Source organism: Theropithecus gelada, chromosome 1 (assembly GCF_003255815.1).
Source record: "Theropithecus gelada isolate Dixy chromosome 1, Tgel_1.0, whole genome shotgun sequence".
Taxonomy (NCBI): Eukaryota; Metazoa; Chordata; class Mammalia; order Primates; family Cercopithecidae; genus Theropithecus; species Theropithecus gelada.
The window spans coordinates 76659349-76679065 of record NC_037668.1 but is presented as its reverse complement, the minus strand read 5'-3'; the positions used below and the strand labels follow the sequence as shown (position 1 = coordinate 76679065).

The window sequence follows — 19717 nt, the reverse complement described above, 5'->3', positions numbered from 1 at the left end:
GGGCCTTATGGAGGCCATGGTGTGGGACTTAATTTTGAGGGTAGTGGGCAGCCTAAGCAAGGAAAGACAGGGTCATGTGGAAGATCCCTTTGATGGCCTTTATAGAGATGGATGGGAGAGAATCAACTGAAGTCACGGCTATACTGGATTCATTCTGTTGTCCAGCCTCTCATGGAAGGAAAAGGAGGCTTTAGAGGAAGGGCACGTTCTTGCTAAAGATGACTGTGAGTGCGTGGCTTTCATGGACCTCCTCTTTTCAGCCTATTATTTTTTTTCTGTTGGCTGAAGGTCAGATCTGGAAGAGATTTCACACACCAACTCAGCCATGTGCTTTAGGGGAAATTTAAGTAATTACCTCTTCCCAGATCTGAGAAAAGATCAAATGTCCCACCTGAATTTGTTTGTGTCTCAGAAATTTAACCTGTGATCCCACACAGAGAGAAGAAACTTTGGTATTTGCTTCTGAAACTTTAGAATTACTCATTCATTGTCGTCATTGTTTTATTTACTTAGCAAACATTTAGGGAGTGCCTACTCAGCACTAGGTGCTGGGGACAAAGGAAAGAATAAGACCTAGGCCCAGCCCTTGAATAGGTCCTGCACATCTTATTGGGAGGTGCTGTCAGAACGATTACGATGCTATTGGTCCTTTGCTCTGCCAACTTCTGTATCTGTAATTTACTCACCTGTGGTCACACAATTAAAATATAGCATAGCCAGGAATGGGACCTGAAATCTCTACCAGAAGGAGTCAAGCTCTTTTATTTGCACTGTTCTGCTCCCCAGTCATCTTGCATTCAGCTTTGTGCAAGTTTCATTTTAAATCTTAGGGTACTACAGAGATTTCATCTTTCAGTTAGCAGCTGCCAGCAATTCAGGATCGATATTGTCTCCTGGGAAGCTGTATCATGAGGAATTTTAGTAACAAATTCACCAGGACCTTCACTGCCACCAACCAAAGTCTAGGATGTGTCAACTGAACCCAGAGTTGCAAGCAGATTGTTACAAAGGGCTTTAATATATAAAGAGCTTTGTACCCAGTTTTCCACATGGCTAGGATAAGAGAAGGCTGGTCTGTGAGTTCATCTGTTACCTAAGTTAACATGCACGGCCAGAGGGAGCTGCTGTGGCAGCAGCCAAATCTCTGATCTCAGTCAACTCCTGAAATGTTTGCATGGGGAGAATTTCCAGCATGTTAAATTATGTTGGCCTTTGACGTTGTTCTCCCACAAAAGTTAATCAAGTCATTTGGCCTTATTTACCCATTTTCATCCTGTTTCTCTGCCCTTTAGTAATCAACACACAATAGGTGATTTTTAAAAACAGTCCATTTTTAAAAGCTAATGGAGAAAAAATAACCCCTTTAGAAACTATCACCATTTATCTAGCTTCCTTTCGCTCTTTAAACTGCATGTAATTTGTGTTGATTGCATTAAAATAAAAATCAGAGTAGCTGCTGGATCAGGCAATCAGGGGCTTAATGTGTATTGTGTTTTAATTTCTTGGTTCAAATGCCCCTGTCTAGATACTAGGTCTTGGGGAGGGGGAGGCCTTCACATTTTTGCCCACACTTTCCTAAGCTCCCTTCTTCTGTTACGGCCTTCTCCACTGTAAGATACTGAGGTGAGGATTTTGGCAAAGACATGATTTGCATATTCCAGTAATTGCCACCCCTTCTTCTCCAACCCAGCCTTAACAGAACCTCTTTCCTGTGCAGGAAGTTGAATCCCTGCCTTTCCATTTAGACAATGACAGCCTGGAAGAGTGCTTCTCATTCAAACTTGATTAGAGTCTAGTCCACTCTTGTCTTCCAGTTTTCCACCTTTTCCCTTGTGACATTCATGCCTCATATTATTTTCAAGTCTGGGTTTAAGTGTAGTTCAATGGACAAAAATAAGCTAGGATATTTTTGTGCCACTGTGTGCTGATAGATGCCTAGTTAAAAATATTTGCCTTTTATTTTCCTTGGAGTTCTAGACAGATTTCTTTTCTTAACTGCCTAGGTCCCGCCATTGATCTGGAAAAAGTAAAGTCAGAATGTCTCGAGCCCGAGCCGGAGTTACGGAGCACTTTCAGTGAGGAAGCAAATACGTCGTCCTATTACCCCGCTCCTGCGCCTGTCATGGACAAGTATATCCTAGACAATGGCAAGGTAGTGTTTTAAGCTCAATATCCATTCCCTGCAAGTGTTTGTTAGTCAGAGTAAAGGTGGAGAGTATGGTGGGAGCTTTCCAAATCACGGCTTGACTGGTTGGCCTCCTGGCCTAGCCCTGAATGACTGTTTCTGGAATTTGTATATTATAAGTAGCGTAGCTTTGCTGGGGCGTTTTCTCTTCCTTCTTCCTTTTTTTTCTTTCTTTTTTTTTTTAAATATTGAGCCAAAGCAACTATAAAAGTAAATTGACATTTTAAAATAGCTTACTAGTGAAAAAGATATTTCTTAACTCCCATGAGAGTTTGATGAAACTTGTCCCACCTTCCTATGAAACCAGATGCCTAAAATTTATAAGGTGAGCTGGAAATAAAGTATCTGATTTACAGATAACAACTCAATTTGTATTCATTCACCACTTAGAAAGTATCTGTATGTTCTAAACCCTGTGCTAGATAACAGGAATACAGGGATGAATAAGACATACTCCCTTATCCCTAAGCCTCCTTCAAGCTGTGTATGCAGCAGTGGTTAGCCCACAGTCCTAGGACCACAGAGAACTCCTCAGAGTTATTTATATGACCTTGAAAACAAATCATGAACAAAAACTTAAGCACTATTAGTAATGGAATCGCTTTTGAAAAATCTTAAAGCCACATGATGATATATACCAGCAGGGCAGGGGAGGAAACTCTTCTGACATTCTTCTAACATTCAGTTGAACTGATCTTTAAAGAAGTATATCAGAGCCCTTTGTGTAGGCACTGGTGAAATTCAGCTTTAGTGTTTTGTTCTCTGCCACTGTGGCATGCATTACAGACATCGCCTCTCATGCTCCTTAACGCGTCATGTGTTGGTTCATTTTTCTTGCCTCATGCTTCAAAAGGTCTCTGTTTATTTAGTATCATTCTCTGATAGGTTGATGAGAAAGAAAAATTTGTTTTATTTGGGTTTGTCCAGATATGTCTCTGCAACTGGCCAACCTGAGCCAAAGCAAATATTGTCAAGCTGAGGAAATGAAACGTATTAGTTTTCAGGGCTCTCTTGGATGTGCTGTCATTCCCTGCATCTCCCACTGCGCGCTTCCTCCCCTGCAGAGGTCCATTCTGCCTTGCCTTGCTCCCTTCAACAGGCTTGAAACATCAGCTTTGCAGAGGAGAGGTGGCATGACTGTTTGGAAGTCGGCAGCCTGGAGCCTGAGTTCTTAGTATAGCTCTACATCTATCCTACCTGTGTGACCTTGCAAAGGTCCTTCACCTCTCTGGGTCTCAGCATCCTTATCTGTGAAAGATGGGATCGGATTGATGCTCTCCAAAGGCCTTTCTGATTCAAACTGTGTATCTAAGTTTGGTGAACCTTCCCCAATCAAAGATAAAAGTTAGGACTATACTATGTTTGTTGATTTCTTTTTAGTCATGAACACATTGTGGAGTGACTAGAGAGTTTTTCTTAAAGTAGCTTCCAAGAGAAATCTATTTCTCCCTTGCCTTGAAGGCTGATGGATAGTTTCAGAGCAGTATAGGGGGCCTCTTTTGCAAAGATAGCATTCTTCCCCCAGAAAACGAGTCTCTCAAACCTCATTTAATATTTTAACACATGAGTTGAACAGCAAATCTTGAAAATGCCTATTTTGTTTTCTCATTGGTTTTTGCCAGCATGTTGCTGTAAGACTAACCTGGTTTTTGTTTGCACCTAATTGGTAGTCAGGCAGAGAGAGTTTTAAACGCAGAGGAAAGGAAGTAGACACACTGGAAATGATGGCAGCTTCCCAGAAAAGCATCTTCCACATCCCCCAAGTAGCCCTCATTGTTCTTGGCTCTGCTGTCTTCTCTAACCCTTCCTTCTGTCTGCACGATCAGAGGCCTTAATCTCTGCAAGGCTTAGAGCACTGGAATGGGATACATTTCCTAGTAGGAAATGATTTTTGTCCTATAAAACTTTTCACATAAATATATTCTGATCAAGTTCCCTCCTACCAGATGCCATATTTTTAATAACCTCCTTTGACACATAACACTAAAACTTTGGTCGAATAGTATACTGTGGTTTACATGAATCGGGCTTGCCACACAAATTTCTGATTTGGGTAAAGTGCATTGTGTTTCTTTGTCTAAAATGTTTTATTTCAAAAACTCATTGAATCATAAAGCTGCAAAGACCATTAAATTTTAAATAACCTAATTTATATGTAGTATGGATAGGGAAACATATCCAGAGAAGGGACTCCTCTACAATTAAATAACAGGTTAGAGGTAGGCAGGAACTGAAAGCCAGACCTCCTGGTTCCCAGGCCAGTGTTCTCACCAGTCTGTTCTGCTACATCCCTGAAAGCTGACCATTGCTCCAGGTGACCTTGAGCCTTGCTAACCTCAGGGGCCCTTGTCTTAGATGCCCCCGTATATACCTGTGATTGGTCATAGTGAAGCCCATTTCTTTCTGTGCTCTAAAGTTGGCCTTGTACTTGAGTGAATGTCAGAAAATATTTTCATCCCCAAGGAACAGCAGCTCATCAGAAGTGAAAAACAGTTCCATAAAGACATTAAATATGCCCATGATTTTTTACTGCTTTGTGTACAGACTAGCCCGTATCACTTTGTAGGGGACAGAAGAGGCAAAGCCTTGACCCTCCCCACTGACATGTACTGTGAAGGACTGAATCAGGTGGCAAAGGCTCTAAGTGGGCTAGAAATTCAGAAAGGATAGAACTTAGCCCTGCGGTAACTAAGGAGTGTTTCCTGAATTTTAGACTGGGGCTTGAAAGATTAGCAGGCTTAAGAAAACGTAGGGAAAACATTCATTCCTGGGCAAGAGAATGGCAGGAGCAGAAACCTGGGGAGGGGAAAGGGGGTAAAGGATGTAACAGTTGCTGTCCTCCTGACGCTTTACATATCTTTTCTCATTTCACCCTCTCAGCAACTCTGAGGTAGCAATGATCTGCTGACTGTATAGATGAGAAAAGTAAGGCTCAGAAAAGTAAAGTGGCCCAAGTTAACCAGCAAGCAGGTAGAAGAGCTGAGATTTACACCCAGGCTGGCCACTCCAGCACCCATCCTCTTGATGTTACAGCACACTGGAAGTAGCAGGAAATGAACAAGTTCAGGAATTTTGTAGTATAGATGGACTATATAGATGAATATAGTAGGGGAATGAAGTAGTAATAAACAGAATGGATTCTAATGGACCTTCAAAGCCAGACTAAGGAAGTTGGATTAAATATGATAGGAAACAGGGAGCCATTCAAAATTCCAGAGGATTTACATAAAAACACAGTTGAAAGACCACAGAAGTCATCTAGTCAAACAAGGAAGGAGATGTTTTAGGGAACTTGATCTGTCGTGATTATAGGATGGGCAGGTTGAAGGGGGCAAGGACTGGAGGCAAAGGCCAATCCGTGGCTGTTTTCCTGGTTTCCCTGTCTGCAGTGGTGAACTGCACTGGAAGTTGGTGTGGGAAATAGCCAGGCAGATACAGATAAAACTCAAAAGGAAAACTAACTGAACATTGATGTATTAGGTCTGCTGTCTTTGATCTATATCAGCACCACCTTGGTGGCAGCAAGGAAGACAGGGAGAGCAGAGGCTTCAGGATTTGGGTTTGAATCTTGATTCCAAAATTGACTGTGTACCTTAGGAAAAGTTACATAGTCCCTCTGAATCTGTTTACGTCTGTAAAATGGGAAAATAATTTCTACCTATTTTCATCTCTTAAGGTCATTATGAAGAATAAATAAATTGAATGTACAATACCTGGTTCATTATAAGTACTCAAAAATACTAGTACCCCTTTTCTCTTGTAGAACTTTGGCTAAAAGGACTTTCATCTCCCTTTCAAGAATAACAAATTAAAAGATCACAGGAAAGCAAGGCCCAGAGGGTCGGGGTGGGGTAGGGGGGAAGCAGAGATTTTTGAAAAATCTGAAGTTGGCATCCATCTCTATGATTTTCTGATTCAGAATTTAATGTAATTCAAAGTTCCTTGTTTTTCTCCTGTCTCAGGAAGCTTGTGTGGGTGGCTTCAAGTGTCATCAAGGGAAGTGATGCAGGGTCCAGCAGGGAGCAGCAGGGAACTTGTCCTCAGCATGCCCAGTCTGGCACACAGACTGCCCACCTGCAGTTCGAACTGCGGAGGAAAGGCCACACTTGACCTTGGTGTCCGTGTTGCCTAGCCAGCAGCCAGGTAGTACATCTCGCTCCAAGGCTGCTTATCTTCCCTGAGCTTTGCAGCACTGAAGTTTACAGCACAGAGAGGCCAGGTGGATCTAGTTATCTGATTGCCTGCAGCAGTCTGATCTCTTGAGCAAAAGGAGGTGAAGTCAGACGTGCAGGTAGATTGTTGACTTACATTCATGGGTGGGTTGTGTTGCTATTTTTTTTTTTTCTTCTTGATGGTTGGAAAATTTCAGTAATTGGTAAAGGAAGAAGCTTTGCTGGCTGACCTGACTGCCTAACTATGTGTACTCGCCTTCCTTCCCAAGCCAAGCTCCGGTAGTAGAAAGATCTTTAATTGTTTTTTGAACAATTGGTCTTGCTGGTCTACCATTAGTTGGGTATGCATCCAGTCTCTTAGAGCAGGACCTCTCCAGAGATGTCTCTGACCATGTGACATTGGCAACCTGCAGGCCTTTCTGAAAACAAGGACCTTTGGCAGATCCTTCTCATGCCCCTTAGAAAGTTTAGCTCGTTAGCAGCTGCCGCCCAGTGTCCCGACAGAGGCCATTTCCTCCCTTCACAGGCACAGCAGAAGCACAACGTAAATGGCAGTGTCAAAGCAAACACTGTTTTTTTAATGATGAATGTTAGTAAATGACTTGTGAGATCTAAATTTTATACTAATTTTTTTTTTTTTAGATTTACTAAAGGTGCAGGAAGGGAGAACAAATGAAAATCTTGTAGCTTATTGCTGGAACATTCTGTGTCTTATTGGCTCTGCACTGAAACTTGTAGGGAGCGTAAGACTGTGTTTTGTTCTTTGTGCCATCGGAATCAAACTGGGTACCTTGTGGTTGTGTTTAAAATCATAGGTGTTTTGAGCCAGAAGGAACTTTGAGATGAAATCCAGCTCTACCACTTCATAGGTAGGGAAATGAAGCTCAGAGGTGGGAAAGGACTGGCACAGCCCTACTCCAGTTGGCAGGGCAGCTGCTCTCCTTACTTGAGCTGGCAGAGGTTTTCACACTTAGCCATACATTGGAATTATTTAGGCCACACCCAGCCCAAATAAATCAGACTCTCTAGGAGTGGGACCCAGGAACTGGTGATTTTTCTTTTTTTTTTTTTTTTTTTTTTTTGAGACGGAGTCTCACTCTCTCCCAGGCTGGAGTGCAGCGGTGCAGATCTCAGCTCACTGCAACCTCTTCCTCCCAGGTTCAAGTGATTCTCTTGCCTCAGCCTCCCAAACAGCTGGGACTACAGGTGCGTGCCACCACGCCTGGCTAAGTTTTTGTATTTTTAGTAGAGACAAGAGTTTTACCATGTTAGCCAGAATGGTCCCAATCTCCTGACCTCGTGATCCGCCCACCTCGACCTCCCAAAGTGCTGGGATTACAGGTGTGAGCCACGGCAGCCGGCTGGCACTGGTGATTTTTACAGCTCCCTAGGTGACCCCTGTGTGCAGCCAAGGTTGAGAACCACCATGCTAGGAAGGTTTATGTCCCAGAATACTCACGTTAAAGGAAGGTGGAACTTTCCATAGTGTAACACAGAAAGAAGTTACACATGTGTGTCCTGAGATTTGGTCAGGCTCCGAGCAGCCTCGCGATAACCTAAGTATAGTGTAGAATCTCAACTCTGCCACTTACTAGTTGAATGATGCTCAGCAAGTCACTCCACCTTTCTGAACCTGGTGTTTCCATCTGAAAGGAAAATGGTGTTATAATGCCTTCTATCCACAATTGCCGTGAAGATTTGAGATAGCAAATATAAAGCACTATAATAAGGCCTGGCACACTACAGGAATTCAGTCGATGATAGCTATTCTGATTACCCTTAAAGAGAGTTAATTTCGTATTTGTGACATGAATCTCTTACAGTTGTGCAGCAATGCTTTTTAAAGGACAAGAGAAGCCTCCCACTGCCCTCCTGTCGGACTAAACAGGTGCTGGTGTTCTTATTCCTCTCAGGTCCATCTGGGAAGCGGGATTTGGGTTGATGAGGAGAAATGGCACCAGCTACAAGTAACCCAAGGAGATTCCAAGTACACGAAGAACTTGGCAGTTATGATTTGGGGAACAGATGTTCTGAAAAACAGAAGCGTCACAGGAGTCGCCACAAAAAAAAAGAAAGATGCAGTCCCTAAACCACCCCTCTCGCCTCACAAACTAAGCATCGTCAGAGGTAGGTCACTGAGTGGAAACACAATGACTCTGTCAAGAATGTGTTAGGCACAATTCAATTCAATGATGACTTATGAAGCCTCTGCATGCCAGACCCTGGGCTGAGCCCGGGGATACCTAGCAGATGTCCCAGAGGAGCTCACATTTACCAGGGCAGATGAGCTGTGGACACAAGTATGATTATATGCCACAAGGAATTAGCATGAGAAAGGGACAGATGGCGTGCTAAAGGAGTTCTCAGGTTGGGAGAATACCCTTAGCTGGAAAATCAGGGAAGAATTCCTGGGGACTGGGGTCACTGAACTGAGCCTTGAAGGATACAGCAGACAAGGAGACACAGATATGTATGGTGAGATATTGCACTTCTGGAGGCAGAAGCATCTTGAACAAAGGCATGGAGATGGGAAGGGAATGCTGCTGTGTACCCAGAGCAGGAAAGGTCAAGGCTAGGGGACGCAGTTCTTGGTGGTTCTAGCATTGTGCCTGGAGCAGTTAATGAGATGAAGACCAGCTGGTAGTCACTTTCTGGTATTTGGTACAGGTTGGAGGGCAGGCAAAGAGACAGGGAGTCATTTGTCTCCCTAAAGATAGGGCTGTATCCTGGACTCTGGAATTTTCTCTTCCTCCCTCCCTTTCCCCTTTTCCTTCTTTCCTTTCCTTTTTTCCTTCCTTCCTTCCTCTTTTTCCTTCCTTCCTTTCCTCCTTCCTCCTCTACTTTCTCTCCTTCCTCCTCTCTTCTTTGTCCTCTCTGTTTTTTCTTTCCTCCCTCTCTCCATCCATCCGTTCTTTGCCAGGCCCTCTACCGGATATTGAGGACACAAAGAGGGATAAGGCACAGCCTCCATCTGCAAGGAGTTCATAGTCTCACAGGGAAGATAAACACAAAAACAACTAGTTACTCTACAAAAAACACAAACTATAGAGACAAACAATGGTGTAGAGGGAGCAAAGAGAATACAGTAGTTGCTAATTATTTTAGGCACTTACTGTGTTTCAGGATTTGGGGGTTTTTGTTAAATGGTTCTCTTTTAAAAAACACTTTTATATATGTTAACTCATTATCCTCATAACAACCCTACTGTTGGCTACTATTATAATTCCTGTTTTACAGACAAGGAAACTGAGACACAGAAATGTTAAGTAACTTGACCAGGTTATACAGCTAGTGGTAGGAAAGCCAGGAACCCGAGCCAGCAGGCTGTCTTCAGAATCTGTACTCCCAACCACTGACCAGTGTCCAGCTCTGCCATGTTTTCATAAAGAAAGTAAGACTCAGTCAGTCAACACATGTGTTTTCAGCAGACTCTGGGGGCAGACAACAAATACGTCTAGGAACAAGCTCGATAATTTCAGGTACTGTGAGCTTGCTCATATGATGTGTATAGGACAGAGAGGGCTACATTCACTGGGGTGGTTGGAGAAGGTTTGTTTAAGGAGGTGACATTTGAGCTGCAATCTGGATGTGGAAGAAGCATCTTTGTAATGATCTGAAGGGTGGCAAATCAGGCAGAATAAGCAGCAGGTATGAAGGCCGGCGTGCTCCGGGTGTGAAGAAGCCCCATGTGGCTGGGATGCGGAAGAGAGAGTGAGCTCAGGGAGGTGGGCGAGAGCCTGTCTCGTAGGGCTGGGAAGGCCACAGTAAGCAGCTTGGATTTGCTAGAGTAGAAGGGCAGTGGAGGTCTTCCAATCACGGAGTGACCACAGGAGAGATGAGTTACAAAGCTGATGCACTGCTCTCGGTGGGAGATGCTGCTGCCATAGACTAAGGGCACAGCAGTGGAGGTGGAGAAATAGGCCCAGGTTTAGGGTATATTTTGGAGTTCAAGGTGGCAGGACATAGGGTAAGCAACCAGCCTGAGGTAAAAGCTGTAAGGTTTCAGAGCCTAGATTCAAACACATACCCACCGACTCTGGTCTGGGGCTTATTCTGCTGTAACGTAGCTGCCTCCCTTGCCTGGCTGGCTCTGGATTAATTGATTTAGGCAGCCGCTTATTTTTGGATAATCAGAGGTAACCTTTCATCTGGCTGCTGTCTGAAATGGTAAAGCCTGATTTGGGAGGTCACCCTGAGAAAAAGGCCATCCTGGGGGTGCAGCCCTGCTCTGCCCTGCCTGATAGGTGACCAACCTCTAATTCTGCTATGCTTGTTGGAACATGACTCAGGAGGTCCTGGGTGCCTTCAGATAACTGCCTGTTCCTGCCATTATTAGTTTGCATAAAATCATCTGCTGTGTGTCTCCCTCAGGGATCTGGGGACTGTGTCTGATTCATCTCTGTGGCCTCATTGCCAAACATAGTGTCTGGCACATAGTAGGCACTCAGTAAATGAAGGTTGAACAGAAGAAACACTGAGGCCCACAAGCTGATCCCCTGACCAAATTTGGTGTGATTTCTTGTAAATCACTTTCTCTATATGTTTCGGATTTCTTAGCTGAAAACTAAGCTGAAACTGTCTTGCCTCTTAAGATAGTCAGGGCAGCCTAGGATTGTAGCAGTGCAGCAGTGTAGAAGAACACATCTCAGCCATGTGGCTTGGGCCATTATACACTCCTTAGCTTCAACCCCAGCTGGGACTCAGCATCATCTGCCAAGTTGTCTGAGTTTCCCTCCCTGATCTACTGCCTCATTTTCCAAGCGTTTTTAAAAATTTTTTACTTTTTCCAAATACGATAGTTCACATCTATCAAAGAGATAGGCCTTGTCTCTTCTTTCACAGAGGAAAGTAAAGGAATTTCCACAGTTTTGAAGCATCACACCTACAGATTAACTATGTCCTCCATTTTCCTGTCTCCTGTCCCAAAAGAGTTCCTTATTTGGGGCTGGTAATTCTCTCCATCTGGGCTCTGGATTTTAATCCACCTGCCTTCCTAAGTACCGTGTTCCTTCAGTTATGTTCCTGCTCTACTGTTTCCTTCCCAGCATTGTATAAATATATTTGATCACTCATTTCTTACAAAAGCAAAGAAATCCTCCTTGAAGGGCACTCTGTCACCCAGCTGCTGTCATATCTCCCTTCTTTCACATCCAGGCTCCTGGAAAGACTGGCTACACCCGCTGTCTGTGTTCCCTGTTAATGCCCTTGCCATTTGCCTTCCCCTCCCAGCCTTCTGCTTAATGTGTTTTCACCAAGGTCCCTAGTGACTTCCTCATCACTAAATCGTTGTGTGTTTCTCACACTCTCACTGGCACCGTTTGACACGACCATTCCTCCTTCACTGAGAAACCTGTTCTGCACACTAGGGATTTCTTCCCACCTCTCTGGTTTCTCAGTCTCCTTGATAGGCCCTCTCCTCTGTGTCCAGCCACCTTCTCTCTAGTCCTACCAAGCATTCCTCAGCTTCTCTCTTCACTTCCTATTGTTCCCGTTGCCTTCATGTGCCCTTGGCTCTGGGTTGAAATCCGTACTCCTCATCTGTTACAGATAATCTGCCTTTGGGCCTAGTGATCTGCCTTTGGGACGCCTCTGACCTCATCTTGTACCACACTTCCCATTTGCCACCATGCTGCAGCACTGGAGGCCTTCTTCCAGGTCCTTTCTGTTCCTACTCGCTTGCTCCTGATCTGCATGCCCTCCCTCCCTGTCACTGAGAGAGGCCTCCCCAGCCACTCAGTCTAAAGTAGCCTCTCCATTGCTGTCTGTCACATCACGTGCTTTAAGTCTCTGCATAGCATTCCTATTTACTTTTATTACTTGATAATTTTCTTTCTTCTCCCAGTTCCATTAGAATTAAACTTTATCAGCATCTTGTTCGGGGCTAGCCTATAGTAAGCGCTCAATAAATATTTGTTGATTCAATGGGTGATGACTCCCAAATGTGTATTTGACTCAATTCACACTTCTGATTTCTTTTTTTTTTTTTTTTTTTTTTTGAGACGGAGTCTCGCTCTGTCGCCCAGGCTGGAGTGCAGTGGCCGGATCTCAGCTCACTGCAAGCTCCGCCTCCCGGGTTCACGCCATTCTCCTGCCTCAGCCTCCCGAGTAGCTGGGACTACAGGCGCCCGCCACATCGCCCGGCTAGTTTTTTGTATTTTTTTTAGTAGAGACGGGGTTTCACCGTGTTAGCCAGGATGGTCTCGATCTCCTGACCTCGTGATCCGCCCGTCTCGGCCTCCCAAAGTGCTGGGATTACAGGCTTGAGCCACCGCGCCCGGCCCACACTTCTGATTTCTTGATCTGTGTATCAAAGTGCCCACTGGTTATCTCTTCACAGATGTCCACATGGCATTGGCAAAACTGCACTGCTCACTTCTCTTTCTTTCTTCCTCTCCTTCTCTGTGAAGCCTTCGCCTCTTCTGTGTTCCCTGTCTTGGTGAGTAGTACCACCAGCCAGGCACCCAGGCCTCATCCTTGACTCCTCCACATCCCTCACTACCCATCTGTTTGGCCCCAAATCTCTCTTAAACCACTGCTGATCCACTCCCCCATTTTCTAAGCCATTTTAAAGTGTCTCTCCTTTTTCCAAATATGGAGAGAACCATCTGTATCTCTCCATAGTTACTGCCCTTCTCATAGCCCACACTCATTTCTCCCCTCCATTACTCTGGCAGCTTCCAGACTCCTCTCTCCGTTATGTAACCAGAGCAATCTTCAGAAACCAGATATCCCTTGACCACCACCCAGTCACAGCCTGTTCGGAATGTTCATTATTAAAGAGTAAGCTTCTTAACATGCCAGAAAAGCACCTTTGTAATCTGGTTCCTGGCTATATCTCCAGTATTATTTTTCAGCTGTATTCCCCCTGCACTCTTAAGTTATTACCATGGTGAACTGCCGTATTCCCTGAGCAAGCCTTGTTCCCCGTCACCTTGGGGAATTTGCAGATACTTTTGCGGATGCCTGCAACACAGGTTACACTACCTACCTTCCATCTGTGCTACCTTGCCTGGCTAACTGCTGCTTACCATCCAGATCTGCTTAGGTGAGCCTTCCTTCAGGAAATCATCTCTGACCTTTTAGGGTGGGTTGATGCTTCTGTCATTCATCTCAGAGCACCCAGTGCCTACCTCAGTTCTCCTACTGTATCTTTGCCTCCTAGGGACCTTGTCTAACCCTTATTGCCTATAAATGCTTGCTGTGTACATGAATGAGAAGGAAATTGACTTGCCCAAGGCCATACGTCTGATTAGAGACAGCCAAGCTGAACTGGGTTTTCAGGCTACCTGCTGTCGCCAGAGGTTTCTTGTATTACTAAAATATAATGTTGATTTTTTTTTTTTAATAGACAGGCAGGTTTGACGTCTGTCTCCTATCCCACGATATAACCACTGTTTTTAGCCTAATTATTTGAGCTATTCCAGATTGCATTTGGCTGGTTCTTCCTATGCAAGCTGTCTGCTGGATTGAGATTGTTTGTATTTATTTTGTCTGATTTTATCACATGTAGTCACATTTGCCATATAAAAAAATAGAAAAGCCTTTATGCTCACAGAGTTGGTGAGGATTTCTTCTTTTCCTTGATTTTAAAATAATTCCTTACCTGATAGCAGAGGGATGGGGCAAACATTGATGCTGCTTTGGAAAGATAAAAGCAGGAGAACTGAAGCAGAGTCTTGCTCTAATGACAAGCTCCAGAATGACAGTTAAACCTATTAAGGTCAAATGACCTTTTGTGGAGTGTCTGAGTTTTCTAAATGAGCCTCAGCATTGCGTTCTGGTTAATTTTTATAACTTTTTTAATAGGACACATTAGCACTGTTATAAACCTTGTTAATTAAGCAATAATCTCAAATGCTCCCTCGCAGAGGGAGACATTCCCAGCAACTGCAGGTGATTAATATCTAGAGTCTAACGAAAGCCTTTTAATCAACCTGAGAAGCTGTTCGTTCAGTGCTGTTACCCACAGGAAATGAGAATGATTGAAATTCTATGGGGGCTCCTCCGAAAGCCTTCTTCCATTTGCACCTTTCTCCTTCTACCTCTTCCCTGATTAGTGCTAGGGGCTCCAAGGGCCACCACGCCCACTGTCCTGCCTTCTGTCTCTTTTGCCACTTTACCTGCCATTATTACCTTGCAGACAATTAGAGACTTCAAGCTGGGGGAATCTTCTTAGATTCTCTGGTTTGACATGCTACTTTTGTAGATAGTGAAACAGACCCAGAGAAGTCCCCCCTAGAGGTTGCACAGCATCTAGGGTTAGAATCAGATATGAATATCTCAACTTCTAAGCAGTTCTCATCACAGTTTGTCGCCCTCATTTGGTTCAGGTTCCAACAAAGTCGCTCTGGGTGTTTGTTTTCTCCTGGCCTAGGGGTACAGAGGGACTGCCTGAGTGTCCCACTCTGTTGGGGGAGACAATGTGGTTACAGTTTTATTAGATTGTGATTCATGCTTTGACAGAGAGAAAAACCCAGACAGGTGTGGGAGCACAGAGTTCTAGGTAGAATGGGGTCTCCTAATTCAGTCTGATACCAGGTTTCAAGAAGGCTGAATCTGGAAGAATGAGTAGAGCTTAGGCAGGTGAAGGGTAAGGACTTAAGCAGAGATGAGCAGAGTCACTGACAGGTGGAATAGGTTGAAAAGGATGATGAATATAGCAGAGGTGGGACTGGAGAGACAGGGCCTCCTACCTTCTTGTCTCTCAGTCCTTACGGAAAGGACTGAGATGAAAGACAAGATGAAGTGAGGATTAGTCAGGGTTGGGAGTAGTCAGGAAGTGACGGGTAGAGGTCAATTAAAAGCTTTTAAAGGCTTCTCTGTGCAAAACCCTTCTCGGTGGAAAGAAAAGGGTGCCTCAGAAAAAGAACGCTTATGGGAGGTGCACCTGCAGCATGGATGGCAACAGGAGGCAGACTGGCTGGCTCTGTGCCCAGGGAAGGGCTCAGCGTATGGGGAGGTAGCAGTGGATTCTGCCCTATACCTACTCCCTTTCTCCAGGGCTCGGGCTTCTCATATGTTAGTGGAGAGGTTAGCACAAGTTAGTCGTCACGATCCCTTCTAGTGTTGACATTCTGCATCTCTGAGACAATTACCTGTTCTGAGCTGGTTTGCTAATGACAAGATTTTGCTTGTTCTCCATAGCAATTCCTCAAGGTTGGATTGCCATTCTGTTTAGTTGAGAAAACTCAGGCTCAAAGAGTCCCCAGGGGGTTTGCCCATTATTACACACTCCCATGGTACATTCACCACCCACACCCTAGTCCTCTTCTGTCCACAATATTTGTATTCCCTTAGGTTTCCCTGGAAAAGCATTTCTTCAGTCATTTCACATGTATTTATTTAAGCTTGCCCCTGTGCCAAACACTGTGTTAGGCCCTAGGAATTAATAGTTGTAAATACATAAAATACTCAGAACAACCCCATACAGGTATAGTATTCTTTACAACTTGAAAAAGGCAACATGTTTATCCCATATGCCTCATGGCAGCATTAAAAAAAAAATGCTCTGTAGTTTGTTATCCTTACTTATGAGGTGAGGAATCTAGGGCAATGATTTGCACCAGGTCCCCAGGCTAGGCAGTCAGTTGAAATCAGGCTCCAGCCAGACCTTGTCTGGAGCTGGCTTTTTGCTTTATCACAGCAAACGGTGGACTCAGTAAGAGAGTGGCCGTACTGAGCCTCATTAGTAATCACAGCAGTGAGACACTACTTCACACCCACCAGGTTGTCAGAACCTTAATAATGTGACAATGTCAAGTACTATTAAAATGGGGCAACCAGTACTACTTGCATACACTGTTGCTAGGAGTGCCAGTCAGCACAATCACTTTGGAAAACAGTTTACCAGGCATCACCTAATAAAGTTGCATATGCACACATCTTAACATTCAGCAAGTCCACGCCTAGGCTGATACTGGAGAATTTCTTGCATGTATTCCCCAGAGGCATGTGCCAGGGTGGTTTTAATTGCAAAACCAAGTATCCATGGATGATACAATGGATAAACAAATTGTGACAGAGCCATACAATAGAACACTACTCATCAGTGAAAATGATCTACAACTTCATGAGTAAACCTCAAAACTGTAACATTTGAGTAAAAAAAAAGCAAGTCAGGATGATACATAGAGTGCGCACATTTATAAAAAAATTGAAAATGGAAAAATGAACCATATATTATTTAAGGATATATACATGTGTTAACACTAAAAGAAAAAAAAAAAAGCAAAAGTTCAGGAGAATGGTTATCTCTGGTGGAGAGTAAAGAATTAGGGAGGGGCCTCCAGGTGCTTGGGAGGAACCGATAGTATCCTGCCCCACCGAGAGGTGGGCACGTGGCGCTTCATCATTACTTTTAAAGTGTGCATTTACAGTGTATAGCTCCTCTTTTCTAAGTACATTCTATGATGCAAATTTTAAAATATAGCTATGCCAGATACATGAACTGGTATTTGGGATGTATGTTGAGAGGCACATTTTCTTTTACCCTCCTTAAAAGGTTTTTACTCAAATTCACCATTAATCCTTGGCCTTGTTTCTTCTCCCTGTCTAGAGTGTTTGTATGACAGAATAGCACAAGAAACTGTGGATGAAACTGAAATTGCACAGAGACTCTCCAAAGTCAACAAGTACATCTGTGAAAAAATCATGGATATCAATAAATCCTGTAAAAATGAAGAACGAAGGGAAGCAAAATACAATTTGCAATAAACTTTGGATTTTTCATAAAGCTTTTGTGTTTTCCTTGTGTGGCATGTGATTTGCGAGCGATGGTGCCGTCCAAATCAGACCCCACCATGCATGGTGGTGTGTGGGCAGGAATCCACCGGGTTCTGGGGTCAGCGGCTTGTTCTGAGTGTGGACACTCCAAAGAAGACAGATGGCTTTGCTGAGAGTCAGGAGCAGCCTGGCACTGGTGTCCTTCTGGGAATGGGGAAAACACTGTTCTTGGAGGGAGATAAGGTTGCCTGAGTTGCCTGTCACTTGACTGGGATTTGAATGGATATTTTTACCATCCAAGGACTTCTCTGTTCCTCTATTTTGTTCTATAATAAAGTTTCATTAATTCTTTGATGTAGATAGTCTTTATCCTCATTTCTTTAGTATATTACATATACAGTGGAGGTGACCAGTGTGTTGTGCCACCTGGCATGCCCTTCCTTTCAGGGGAGGAATATTCCGGCTGAAGGAGAGAAAATTCCTAAGAGATATGGTTGCTTTCTACAGATTTGAAGGTCTGTCTCAAAAGCAGATATCTTTCTCTGACTTCAAAGGCCAGATCTTGGACCAGTCACCTTTCTCACTTGAGGTGATCTGAGATTCAGCTTCCCTGATAATTTGAATCAATCTTTGTAAAGGGGTGAAGACAGGGTGATAATGCTAGATGAGCATAGGGTTACATTCAGGAACTAGGGGCACTGTTACCTGGTATCAGTTCTTTCATCCTATCTTGTATCTCAAATGTTCTTTCAAGTTACATAATTTTTTTCTCATTCTTTATTCAGTTACTGAGTCTCTAAGGTGCCTGGCACACATTCTGGCAAACCACATTAGAACTTCCTGTTGATTTGCACTTTGCTTTCTGTAATGCCTGTGAAGTATGCATGGCGTATTAGAAAGGGCAAGGGCTTTGGGCCGATGCGTCTAGATTCCAAGCCTGGCTCCCCTGCCTGCTTTGGGCTTAACCTGTCCTCTCTTGAGTTTCCATTTTCTATTTCACGAAAAGGAGATAATACCTACCTTTCAGAGGTGCTACAAGGATTAGAGATAACGTAAGTGTTCAATAAATGTTAGCAACTGTTACTCATTTCTGATTATTGGCTGTTATCGTTGGTTAGAAAAGTGGCCTCTGGTTTCTCTAATGGTTCATCCATTAATTGGTAGTCTGTAACCAAAAGCTCAGGGTCACTGGAGGAAGTAGGAGAGGTGGCTGCCACTTTGAGAACTTGTATTTTAATTGACTTTCAGTTAACTAAACTTATTCTCAGAGTTCTTATCAGTAATGAGGAGGAAAATAATGCCTACCTCATAGGCCGTGTGGGTAACTTAATAATATTAACAGATCGTTAATATGTGCCAAGACTTTTATAAGTGTTTAACATAGTATGTTAACTCATTTCACAAGGTAAGTAAAGTTCCTGACACTTAGTAGATAGATGTTCAATAAATACTTGATAAGATATGTTCATTTAAGGGCGTGGGGAAGCTGGGGCATGAGTTGTGTGGAGCGCGTGAGAGGCTGGAAAACAAACTTTGCATCCTTGTTGAGCTCATCCCCTTTTCTCTCCGTGCATAACAGAGATACTAACACCCACTCAGAGGCTCTGCATTTCTCCTTACAGACTGATAAAGTATGGTACCTGCTTTACAAGTGCTTTTAGGTTCGTGGGGGAATAGTTGTGGAAATAACTATAATAAAAATGCTATGATATATGTGAAAGTGCTTTGTGTAATGTTTGATGCATATATTCAAGAGAACAGGGCAGTTAAAGATTATGGGATCTGGGTTTAAATCCTGGCTTTGCCACTTCCAAGCAGGTCACTTGACCTCTGGGCCTTGTTTCTTCTGGTGTGGAGAGAATGATCCCTAATTCAGGGTTGTTGTGGAGAGTAATCTAGATAATATCTGAAAAAAGGGCTCTGTAAATCACAAAGACCCTTGCAGATGTTCATTATTATCCTTAGCATAGAAGGCAGAATGAAATCAGAAGTAGATGCAACAAGGAATCATGCTTGTAGGAGCCAATTCTGATGTAATCAGGAGGCTTCACACGCTAATTAGGCTGAGACGGTTTGGCCTCTGTTGTGTACCTGGTGCCTTGTTATTGTAATATGAGGGCAAGATCATCATTCTCACACCCATACAAATGAAGAAATGGGCTCAAAAAAGGTTAAGTAATTTCTTGCTCAAGGTCCTGGAGCTGTCAGCAGTGGACCTGGATCAGAACTCAGGTCTGTGAAAAACCTGCCCTTCTACCTCTTTCCTGAAAGATGAGTGGTAAATTATGGTCTAGGCTGTGAGTCTAGTCACATAGTCTCAGGATATGTTTAGGGGAAACCCAACCTAAGTATTAGTCAATGGAAATCAGTCTTATTAATTCAGGCCATTTGGAGGGACTAGGAATGATAGTACTGCTTATAAACAGTCACAGTTTTATTACATTCAAATACATATAAAAACTCAAATTCATTTTGTTTGGTAGAGTGTTTCCCAAACTTGCCCAATCTTAAGAATTGGCTGAGGTGCTTAAAATACACATTTCCTGTGCTTTGGCTTGGAGAGCCTGATTAGGTAGGTCTGGGATGAGGCTGGGAACGTGTATTTTAACACAGATGTCAGTTTTGAAAAATACCAGTT

At 43.6% G+C, this 19717-nt stretch overlaps 2 protein-coding genes across 6 annotated transcripts in view; both read left to right on the top strand.

Moving 5' to 3' along the window:
* The window catches only part of BEND5 (BEN domain containing 5), a 50154-nt gene extending 32721 nt beyond the window's left edge, over window positions 1-17433 (top strand). For all 5 annotated transcript variants that reach the window (XM_025357703.1, XM_025357719.1, XM_025357728.1 and 2 more), the window contains 3 exons: window positions 2004-2152; window positions 8271-8484; window positions 16913-17433. In XM_025357703.1, coding sequence (XP_025213488.1) covers window positions 2004-2152; window positions 8271-8484; window positions 16913-17070 — 521 coding nt within the window. In that variant the 3' untranslated portion in view covers window positions 17071-17433. The remainder of the gene's footprint in view (window positions 1-2003; window positions 2153-8270; window positions 8485-16912) is intronic.
* The window catches only part of AGBL4 (ATP/GTP binding protein like 4), a 1451937-nt gene that overhangs the window by 1232855 nt on the left and 199365 nt on the right, over window positions 1-19717 (top strand). The window lies entirely within an intron of this gene.